A 12,454-nucleotide genomic window follows, 5' to 3' on the forward strand; every position below is an offset into this window, starting at 1 on the left:
ACACTTAACTTCTTTATTGCTGTATTTTATTTGATTTCCTGATGTTTCTTGTCATTTAAAAAATGTCTGTTCTAGATGAAGTATGTATGCATGCAAAAATTAAATGTATGTGTACACATGCAGTTATTTACAATGGGTACAACTTGTGTGGCTGACATAATTGAAAAATCTAGATTCAGAAAATAATCCCAGAGCATCAAAAGATCAACAGTAAGATTAACATGTGACTTGCTCTGATTAAAGGCAACAGCATGTGTGAACACATTCTGTAAAACAACTTAGGTATTATGTTTACTCCTATAATTTAATTCCTAATCTCGTATTTTTAAGTACTTTATTTGGCAGAAATTTGTTTTCTGGTTGTGTATCAGTAAGACAAGGATTTGAAATTTTTATATTACCAGAGAAACTCATTAATAACACTTCTTTTCCTATTTTATTACCTAGAATTTATTTTTTTCCTGACAGTTTTAATTTTCCCATGAACTCCAATAAAACAGTAAAAAGGACAGAAGTTTCTAACCTTTCCTAAGTCATACCTTCAAATATCCTCATATATAAAAAATGATTTGAAGCAAACTGCAGTAGTGCGTCAAATAATGAATATACTAGTTTAAAATTTTAAAAAAATCTAAATAAAATCCCTGATATTTCTGGGATTTTATTTAAAACACTTCTCTATGAGGTATCCAAAAATGAGCTTCAGTAGTATGTGGCAAGAAGATATTATTGAGAGCTGTGGTTTACAGACTCCAGGCCTTTTTTTTTTTTTTTTTTTAGATTTTATTTATTTATTTGAGAGAGAGCGCGAGCATGAGAAGGGGGAGGTCAGAGGGAGAAGCAGACTCCACGCAGAGCAGGGAGCTCAATGCAGGACTCATCCGGGGACTCCAGGATCATGACCTGAGCCTAAGGCAGTCGCTTAACCAACTGAGCCACCCAGGCACCCCAGACTCTAGGCTTAAGAGTCTGGGTAAGTCAAAAAAAAAAAAAAAAAAAAAAAAAAAGAGTCTGGGTAAGTCACAGTTCTTAAGGGGATCCACAAGTCCAAATATGCAAAGCATTGCTCATAGGCCATATAAAGAATTTACTATGTCTTTTCATATTATTTACCCACAGAACTTTAAATTTATTTAAAAGCATTTATATCACTGAACATTATCACTATTTTCTCAGTAAGTGGAAATCAAAATATAACCAATGATGGTGCAGTTCATAAAAATGTCTGTGGTTTTTAAAGGGACCAATTTTTTTTTTTTTTTTTTTTAAAGACTGAGTCTACCAGTTCATTAATTGCAAGGTCTTAATGTGAGCTGGTCTTAAACGTGAAACCTGCCTCTATTTTTACTAGCTGAATGACCTTGAGACAGGCCTTAACCTTGATAAACACAGACCCACTGTGTTCTATATTGGTTAGAATTTGCCTCCAGAGTTGTAGTTAATTTTGTACACCAAAATTTCTGGGTGAAAAAAAACAGGTGGATTGTAAGAAAGATGGTAGAAGGGCTTGGAATTCATAAGGAATTAACTTAGTTTAATAAATTATCTATAATATCTAAAGGGTTGGTTATAAGGTCAATAGGTTAGGCTCAGATTATACTACTCAAAATGGCAGAATCATCAAGTTTAAAAGAATGAATTTTGGCTCAAAATAAAGTAACTTCTAGAATCTAGTAGAAAGCATACTGCACTGGAACACTCATTTTAAATAATCCAAATCTCCCATTTTAAGGGGATCTCTGATGACCTTGACAGTTGTGCTTTTGTCATTTAATTTTCTTAATTAATTTCTTAAAATAAGTACCATACTTTAAAGATGAAGAAACTGAAGACTGGAGTTTAATATAATTTGGTCACAGTCACACAGTTAAGTACAGAGCTCATCTTCAAATCATGACTCAATTTTGGCTCTTTCCTCTTTGTCAGTGATCTCAAACTTCATTCACAGTGTAATCACCTACAGAGCTTATAAAAATTCCAACAACCAGGCAACATCCCAGAACCAATTAACTCAATCTCTACTGCAAAGACCCAACATCATGGTCTTCAAAGTTCCCAAGTAATGTCGATATGCAGTCAAGAAAGATTAAGACCCACTGCTCTTTACCAAGGGTTGGCAATAAAGCTTTACTGAAGCATATTTATGATCTTCTGTGTATACTTAATTAAATTAATGTCTATGACCACTTTTCGGGCTGCAATGGTACACAGTTAAGTAACTTTATGACCAGCAAAACCAGAAATATTTACTGTTTGGTTCTTTACAGTAAAAATTTGCCAAACCCTGGCTCTGTATCATATTATGTCCTAATCATAATATCCTTATAAGACACCCCATTTCCTGGCACACAATGACGTTGGATTTAGAGGCACTGAGAAGCTGCAATAAGTTTAACAGCTGGAATATAGCATATCACTATAAAATGTCAGGCAAGGTTCAGACACCAAAGTGATACCCCTAACGTGATAAAAATTTTTATAAGTTGTAAGATGTAAGAGATAAATTGAAAGCATATTAGACTGCCAAAAATTTATGATACATCTATTCCATCGATACAAACTCAGTTGAGGGGGTGCCTGCCAAATTAATAGCTAGTATTGCTGTTTTTTAAAGTATGCATTGTAGGGACACCTGGGTGGCTCAGTAGGGTGCTGGGATCAAGCCCCATGTCGGGCTCCCTATTCAGCGGGGAGCCCACTTCTCCTTCTCCCTCTGCCTGCTGCTCCCCCTGCTTTGTGCTTTAATAAATTTTTTTTTTTTTAAAGCAGTTTGTAAACTATGCACTGTGGCTCAATAGTAGTGCTTCCCTTTGAATTATTCCAATTGTATATGGCATTAAGAAAGGGTTAGCTCTGATCGGTTTTGCCAATATTACCCCCAAAACCTGCTTATCCCTTAAATCGTGTGTGCGCCCGTGCATGTGTGTATTTTAAAAAACACAAGGTTCCCACCATACTAGTAAGTGATCAATCTATGCAGCAGAAAAACAATGTAGCTCATCTTTGAGAATTTCAAAGTCTTCTGTATTAAAAAGCCAAAATAAAGCAATGCTATGAAAATCTACCCTTAATACTTGAAAGAAACTGCCTCTGAGATTTAATTATGTAACAGTCAACAAGTATGAGGGAAAAGATCACTAAATCATATTCATTATGCAAATATGATTTTCACCTAAGTAAATCCGAAAATCAATGGAAACTAAATCCACACCTAAAAGGCCAGAGAAACCATTTCATAGGATTACTATGGCACTCTGTCCTATAGAACTAAAAACAGTGATTCTTTTTAACAAAGTACTCCATCCTTAGATAATCACCATGATTAAATCAGACACTGAATAGTTACAGAGCTTTGAGGCAGCCAAACACGCACTGAATCATATATGACAGTAGTAGACATATACCTTAAGTCTGGGGTCTGCACAGGAAAACCTCAAATCCACTGGGCTGCTTCTTCAAGTTTAATTAAGTTAAGCAAAGGCAATTAAGTTTCAAATGTTTCTATTTATACACTGTAACAATGGTGTCCTACCCCATTAAAACCCATTAAAAAAAAGTAGACAGTACAAATGTGACATGCAGATTTTGTATATATTCTTTTAGTTATATAGTGAGGAGAAATGTCTGAGACCTGTCGTAATGAATGAGAATGAAAATGAGGGGACAGTGGGACAAATTTCAAACATTTCAGCTTCTATAAGATTTATGGTAAGAACAGTAGCTCTAAACAAATTGGAATAATCCCACTGTCATTTGCAAAATTCTAAAAAACACTTAAATGTTTAATTACCAAAAAAGAACCCCAAACTGGGAATAAAAAATGTTCATTAGGTCTTAAAAATGTTCTGAAATGACAAACTGATTATATATTACAACTAAGATTTTAACTAAGATTACATTATATCTTTTGCAGCACTGGGCACAAAAAGTGACCAGAGACCAAAGATCAGAGAAGTCAAAGAACAATAAATAGAGAAGAGTCCACACGCCATAAATAATATAAACAAATACTTGATTATTAGCACAAACTTTGAGAAACTCACATACACATGTGGAGAAAAAAAATACACCAAAATTACATTATTGTTTGAGTAATCTTCTCCCTTCTATTATAAACACTCAAATTTAAGGTCTGTGTATTACTTCTGTAGTTTAAGAAATACTTTAAAAATACACCTCAATGTTATATTCAACCAATTATATCCAATTAATCACAGTTAATTAGCATGAAAATAGATACCTTTGTATATAAAGTATTTACCTGGTTCTTCCTTGATGAATGATAAATCTTCTTCTGGATAGGCAACAGGTGGCTGCATCACTGAGCAATCTTCTAAATTTGCTTCATTAGGTGGTATATTATAAATAAATCTCTTTGTAGTTTGGTTTTTCCTCCTTGTTTTGCCAGTCTCTTGAATTCCCTGGGAGCCCATATTATTCCAAATAAACACTTTTGTTTGACCTTGAGATTCATTTTCAGCCAATTCGGGTGAACCATCCTGGACCCAACTACTGTCATTCATTTGGTAGTTTTCTATTTGGCCCTCGTCGACGTTACAACCATCATTTTCAATTTTTACATTACTTGCCAAATTGGTAAGATTCCGAGTTGCCCAAAAACTGGCAATTTTTTGATCCCGTGATGAAGACAGACCATCTCTATTAACTGGTTTTCTATTATTATAGTCCACAACTACAGACTCTGGAGCTTCTGATTTAATGCTTATATTTAAGGCATCTTTAATGAAATTTCGGCAAGTTTGAACAACTTCACTCATTTGAAGATAGCTGGCCACTGTCATCACTTCAATGGCATTTTGGCTTGTGAGCACCAGGTTACCAGAATACAAGAAGTCCAAGATGACTGAAAAACCTTGAACTGCAGCAATATCTAAATGGGTAGTATTGTTTTGGTTAGGGCTTTCTTTGTTTGAAAAGCAATATAAAGTCTTAAAGAAACGGCTGCCTGCAACCAGGATGTTCTTATGAGCTTTAAAGATTTTTCCGCTCACCACAATGCTGACATCGCAAAGAATACCTTTCTTTCTTTGTTCATTTAGTTGTCGAAGAAGTTGATAGCAGTAAGAGTTCTCATTTGGCCTACTATTAAAGTCACAGTACCCCTCCTCTGATGGTATTTCTGTCTCCTGTAATTGGATGGAAAACATTAGTATTAAATTTTATTTACTTTTTACAAATCCCCAAATGAAGGAAAATATCAACTTTTTAAAAAGCGTTAATCAAATGCACTACTTTGTCAGCAATCATGATTTATTGACACTGTAGTGTTCACAATTCCAAATACTGAGAGGAGAAAGTACGAAAAGCTTAGTGCCAGCCACTTCTATTTTAAGAAAAATCAAACACATCTGAATTAAGGATCAGTAGGATTTGATTTGAAGAGTAACATGTGTCAGGGTGCCTCCGCAACTGCCTTCATCTCAAGTCATGATCCTGGGAGTCTTGGAATTGAGTCCCACATTGGGCTCTCTGCTCGGTGGGGAATCTGCTTCTCCCTCTGACCTCTCCCCTCTCATGCTCTTTAATTCTCTCTCTCTCTCTCAAATAAATAAATAAATAAATCTTTAAAAAAAAAGCATGTATCATGTATAAGCCAAGGACATGGATCCAGAATTATTTAATTTAAATTTTTTATTTAATAATTAAATATTTAATAATTTTTAATTATTTAATTTAAAATTAAAATAGCAATTACTTTCCTATGAAAAGAAACTTTCATATATAGGAATCAAATTAGTCTGCCTTATCTCTAACTGAGAAGAATCCAACAGTTCCTCATTGAATTATAAAATATCTAAGTTATAATACTGGGTACTACATCCTATTTAACACTACTAAAAAGGTAAATTTTCAGTCTTGGCAAACATCCAATTAAACAGGTCAATGAAATTAAATCTAAAGTTAAGACCCGGGTAAGAAAATGCGTTTCAACTATAGGAATACCCAGCCATGTAATTTCCCAATTAACTTTCAAAATGCCTTATTGTCTTTTTAGGGGCATATATAGTAAATGTAAAGTAAAATTCCTGAACTCCAAATTCTCTTATGTTTTGTTTTTTTTTTGAAGACTTTATTTTATTTTTTTTAATATTTTATTTATTTATTTGACAGAGAGGTCACAAGTAGGCAGAGAGGCAGGCAGAGAGAGGGAGAAACAGGCTCCCCACTGAGCAGAGAGCCCGATGCGGGGCTCGATCCCAGGACTCTGAGATCATGACCTGAGCCGAAGGCAGAGGCTTAAACCACTGAGCCACCCAGGCGCCCCTAAAGATTTTATTTTTTTAAAGTATCGCTACACCCAATGTGGGGCTTAAACTTACAAACTCCAGATGAATAGCCACATGCTCTACCACGTGAGCCAGGTAGGCACCCTGTAAGTCAAAACTCTTAAAAGTTTATAAATTTTCTTATCAATCTGACAAGTATTCACTATAGTTCTGTTTAGCATCTCTTAAGTTATGGTAATTCCCATAAAACAACAGCACACTTTAATAATGGTTGTTAGAGGAGCACCTGGAGGCTCAGCCTTTAGGCATCTGCCTTCCGCCCAGGTCATGATCCCAGGACTGGGATCAAGCCCCTCATCCGGCTCCCTGCTTGGCAGGAAAGCCTACTTCTTCTCCCTCTCCCACCCACCCGTGCTTGTGTTCCCTCTCTCACGGTCTCTCTCTCTGTGTCAAATAAATAAATAAATATCTAAAAAAAAATAAATAAATAATGGCTGTTAGAAAAATGAAGTAATCATTTTTTCCAGTCAAAAGTGTTTAGATATTTCTGGTAGAAAAGATGGTTGAAACTCCTGGCCCTAAAAGTATTAAAAATTCGTATTTTCTTTGCATAAAATATTAATTTAAATACAGGCCATTTCTGTAAATGACAAACATCCATGACTATGGGAAAAAAACATGGGAAGATACATACTAGATTGTAAAACATGATGAGAAAAGATATGCTTGGAGAAAAGAGAGGAAGGTAGAATTTAAGAAAAAAACTGAAAGGTGTTGGGAACACAGTTAAGACTACAAAAGAATTTTCATGGGGATACTATTTTAATTGGTGCTGAGATTCCCAAATAACACCACAACTCCATTTAACCCCACACGGGGTTACAAAAACAGTAGGTTAAGTCTTGAGTACTGAACACAGGAAGCCATACATAAAATAATGTCAATTTCCTTGAAACTAAACCAGGTCAACGATCCATTTAAGAATTTTTGTGTTGCTTTCAAGTATGAGAAGTCAACTGAAAAACCAAAATATTAGAATTCCAGGCCACTTCAGTATTCCCACAGGGGTAATGGAATAGTACAGATAACGCTAGAAGTCTGGGGTATATGATCACTATAGAAGGATGCATGGGAGGTAGAGATTTTCCTTTTCATAAATGACCCTTGGCAGTCTACTAGTTCCCAGTGCCTCGCAGACATAATGCCCTAGTACTGTGACATCCTACTCCCCCACATGCCTATCTATCAAGTCTCAAGCTCTAAATTAGCTCGTTTTACCTCCTACCAAGCACCCAATCTTCATGAACAATTGGCAGGTTTAAGTGAAGTAAGCAAAACAAATTAATTCACAAGTCCCAAATTTTTGCTTTTGAAGGTGTGAAGTGAAGGAAGTGAGATTAAAAAAAAGACATTGTTTTGGGGCGCCTGGGTGGCTCAGCGGGTTAAAGCCTCTGCCTTCGGCTCAGGTCATGATCCCAGGGTCCTGGGATCGAGCCCCGCATCGGGCTCTCTGCTTGGCTGGGAGCCTGCTTCCTCCTCTCTCTCTGCCTGCCTCTCTGCCTACTTGCCTACTTGTAATCTCTATCTGTCAAATAAATAAATCTTTAAAAAAAAAAAAAAAAGACATTGTTTTAACCTTGGAGCTTATACATAAACCCGTATGTTCCGTATGTTGTGAATGTGAAATTTTAAACTACTAAAAGGGAATGAAAATGTGTGAATATATAAAGATCTAAATCAATACTAAAAACTACAATTAATGCTACAGTATCATTTTTTGTAAAAGCATACTATTTACTTGATGTCCCTTTGAACAAGACTTTTTACTAATTTGCTTATGCTTTCCACTCACTAAAGAAACATCCAAAGTTTAAGAACCTTCCGTTAATGCAGGCCTGAAACTAAGCATTGCTATATGCATGCCATACATGTCCAGCAAAGCTCATTTGGTTCAAAGTTCTGATGTTGCAATATAAACACTTGGAAGAAGCAAAATTTTAAACACTGATCAAAATTTGGCCGCACATCATGAAGTATTTGTGATAGCAGTGAGTTAGCATTTGCAAATCAAGAAGCCACCTAAAGTTTATACATCTGGCAGTTCAAACCTTTGAGGAGGAGGCTGTGTCTAACTATACAGTCATTTTAGGCGATGGTCACTGTGTTCTCCATTTTTTGGGCCAGTCTGAAGTTCTCAGCCATTATCAGACCAAATGTCCTAATTTTTAAAAATAACTCAGACAATAGCCTATTCACCAAAATATTTGCCCATTCTATTTTAACACAAAATATACAAATCAAACACAACTATTCAACCACCATTTCTTGTTAATGTTTAAAAAAAATAGTAATGTTCCTCGCTTTTATAAGCATCACCACCAATTTCTTTTTCGCTACTGATCAGAGGACTGTGCCTCGTTTCTATAGCACCTATTAAATATGCTCTTCAAAATGAAAGCTATCCAAGTCAAGAGTATGTGTACTCTCAAGGGGGAGTATTATTTGGGCACTTGGGTAAATCAGAGCAAAAATAAGGACATAACATTAAAACAAACTGCTGGTATTATTTGGTAAACTAAATATATTAAGAAAATCTTAGTAATAAACATAAAAATCTTAAAGTAGTTTCCAAAGAACTCACGCTATCTCTGCCTCTGGTTCCTTCTTTAACATTCTAAATGCCCACTGAGTATTCTGATGAATTCACTGAGATACAAAAAATACACCGATGAAAAGTTTTAAGTATTTCTAGAACTGGTCTTTTCAGATGCTGGGAAACTTTTCTGTTCCTTTTCCCAAAATGGAAAACACAATGTAGCCCAGACATTCATCCAAACTGGCTAAACAAGATTTTAAGAAAAATGGACATTCAGCGACGCCTCAGTGGTTCAATGGGTTAAGCATCTGCCTTAGGCTCAGCTCATGATCCCAGGTCATGATCCTGGGATTGAGTCCCGCACGGGGCTCCCCGTTCAGTTGGGAGCCTGCTTCTCCCCCTGCTTGTATGTGCACATGCATGCTCTCTCTGACAAGTAAAATCTTTAAAAATTAAAAAAAAAAAGGGACATTCAGATTTCAGAAATCAGACAAACTGTTACATCAAAGATTCTATTAAATGTGAAAAGTCTTCAAGTTTTTTATTTGTGAAGATGCCTATAAGTAAAATTATGATTTAAGATCTGGAAGAGACCTTAGAATCAACTCTTCTAAAATACAGAAAGAAAATATATACTTAATATGCATCTTTAAACTTACTTCCAGAGAAAACTTAAGAAGTAAGTATTTTACTTACAGAGGAAAAATGTTGCTGAAAGCTTGAAAAATCATGACTTGACTCAATTATTTAATAAACATAAAGTGAATGCCTACTTTAGCCAAGTTCTACAATTGTAGACCCAAATGGAGTTCAGACCACTAGAGGGAAAGACTCCTAAGGTACTAAGGAGTGTAACAAAGGTGTTAAGAGAGCAGAGAGAAAGTCTACCTAGCCCAGTTATTTGTTGTGTTGGTGGGCACAGTGGGGAGGTTCGAAGGTGGACCTGGGCAGAGCCCTAGAAGATGAAAAAATGGGATGGGAGGATGAGCATTCCAAGCAAATATAACAGCATTAAAAAGAAACAAGACGGTCTTACAGCACCCTCACAATTCCAGATATATGTAAGAGGTCTTCCCTGGTGGTCTAGTGGTTAGGATTCGGCGCTCTCTCCAGATATATGTGAGAACTTCAAGGTGATCCCCCACAAAGCCCAAGAAATGCAATTAATGCCCTTATGAATATTTTTGGAGGCTATAGCTTCCATCCGTTATCAAGCGAATCATATTCCCCCCCCCCCCCCCCGATTAAAAACAACGGTGACAAGTGCCTTACATCTGATTAGATTATAAAATGTAAGAGATGGTTTTGACAGTTAAGTAGGGAACTAATATCAAGGAACTAAAACCAGAGATACTGTGACCCAGATGAAGGTACTGTTAATAGTGCAACATACTTGCAAGAAACCAGGACCTTAACTAACCTAACTTATAAAATGTTAATGGGGGAGGGGTAATGGGTCAGAATCTGGAAAAATGGCTGGAAGATAAAAATCAACAGAACATACTAGATATTGTGGGGGTGTTGTAGGGTCAGTGTTCAGCACTCTAGCTTGGGCAGCTAGATCATGCCCCAACTGGCAGAGAACCCACAACCATGACCTAATCTCCCCCACCCTTATGAAAGGAGAGTTGGAGAGAGAATTTCAGTTGCTAACAGTGAGTTCATGTGTAATTAATCCAAAAAGGATAAGAAAATACTATTTAGCTAAAAAATCAACAACTACTATTTACTTTCTCTACTCAAAATTGTAATCCTTTCAATAAATGGATTAGCAGAAAAAAAGGCATTTCCAATATGAAACATGGAAGTATAAATTGAAAGCATTAAAAACAAAAATCTTGGGGTGCCTGCGTGGTTCAATCAGTTAAGCGTTGGCTTTCAGCTCAGGTCATGGTCCTGGGGTCATGGACAGACCCTGGCACTGGGTTCCCTGTTCTCCCTCTCCGCCCCACTCGTGCTCTCAAATAAAAAAAAATACAATCTTAAAAAAGGAATCTTTACTACTTTTGTTGCAGCTGCCCACTGGAACACTTTATTTAAAGAATAAAAACATTCCACTTCTAAATCCGAATTTTTGAAGAAAATGGAAATTCTAATTCTATACATCAGTGGTGGAATGGTAATCTTCAGGTGATTTTACCCTTCAGTCAATTTTAGATACCAAAGATATGCTTTATTAACAGCACTCTTCTCAAAACACACACACTAAGCAAGTGTCTATGACAGGAACATATTTCTTCATGATCCTCCCATTTATCACTGCTAAATAGTTTGCCCATTTGTTAACAGAACAAAATACAATCATTTTAGAATGACAAAAGACCCTCCATAGTCTATTACCTATTCAAACTTGATTTTTCATCCTGCTCAGCAACCAATTATCCACTTCTCAATTATATTTTGTTAATGCTGCTTCCAATCGCAGTGCTTGGAATGCTCACCCCTCCCTGTTCAACACCTATTCATTTAACACAATGAAGTTCAAGAGCCAATTATACAAGCTTCTCCCAACTTTTCACAAGCAGAATTGATGACTTCCTTTTGTGTTTTCACTGTAACCTGAACATACTTGTACAAAGATACCTATTCATTTTATTATGACTGCCTCTTCTCACTAGACTACAAGTTCCTTGAGGACAGAGAAAATGTCTGATTTATATGGTTTAGCTCCAGTGCTTTGGATCTACCTCATGTAAGTAAATTTAAGAGGGAGAAAGAAACCAATCCTACATACACTGTAGGATACTTTCGAAGACTACTAAAAAGTTTTAAAAAAAGGGGGGGGGAATGAACCAGTTTAACAAATCAAACATAATGAATGTTAGAACCTATATGTTATACAAAATGCTTATTTAATGGGTCAGAGATTGGTTGGTTATTTAAAGCAGGCTTCACACCTAGCATGGAGTCCAATGTGGGCTTTGAACTTACAACCCTGAAATCAAGAGCCTGACATTTAACCTACTGAGCCACCCAGGTGCCCCTCATTTAATATTTCTTAATGAAAGGTTCTTTAGCCTTTCTTCCTAAACTGTTAAAAACAAAAAACCTTTAAGCCTTATCTTTGTCAAATGCAAAGAAGGCTGTTACAGACAGACCATGTCAGTTTTACTTTAGTTGAGGACCTCGACATACTCTCATTGGTAATGTCTATCAGATCACTGACCTAAATTTGGTATTTACTTTTTAGAAAGATTAATGAAATTATAGCAATACATCTGTGTGTTTTAGATTTAGTAAACTGGAAAGAGTTGACAGAATGTAATTTAGGCTACGAATATTTCACAATTAGGTAGAAAGTGATCTGAACCAAGATATAGTGGTAACCACTGTTAAAGCAATTCTGAAGTCCTCTAGGCTAAATGGTCAAATCCTGTATAACATAATCACTTAACTTTGCTTGATGAAGACAGTTACTACTTAAAATAAAAACTGTATGTTACCCCTTACATCCTTATGAAGAATATAAGGATCTCTCTGAAATACAAGGCCCAGAACAGATTCGGAGAGAATATTTTGACTCTCCCATGAGCAATATTACAGAACAGCAAACTTTTTAGAAATGTGTTTTAATTCTTTGGCCACCCCGGACTTAATGAAAAAACTTTTT

General features: G+C 35.9%; 1 protein-coding gene across 2 annotated transcripts in view; it reads right to left on the bottom strand.

The window, feature by feature from the left end:
* The window catches only part of ZBTB10 (zinc finger and BTB domain containing 10), a 37,598-nt gene that overhangs the window by 19,893 nt on the left and 5,251 nt on the right, over positions 1-12,454 (bottom strand). For both annotated transcript variants that reach the window (XM_046018157.1, XM_046018150.1), the window contains exon 2: positions 4,262-5,147. In XM_046018157.1, the coding sequence (XP_045874113.1) occupies positions 4,262-5,147 (886 nt within the window). The remainder of the gene's footprint in view (positions 1-4,261; positions 5,148-12,454) is intronic.

This window comes from Meles meles, chromosome 1, assembly GCF_922984935.1.
Source record: "Meles meles chromosome 1, mMelMel3.1 paternal haplotype, whole genome shotgun sequence".
Classification (NCBI taxonomy): Eukaryota; Metazoa; Chordata; class Mammalia; order Carnivora; family Mustelidae; genus Meles; species Meles meles.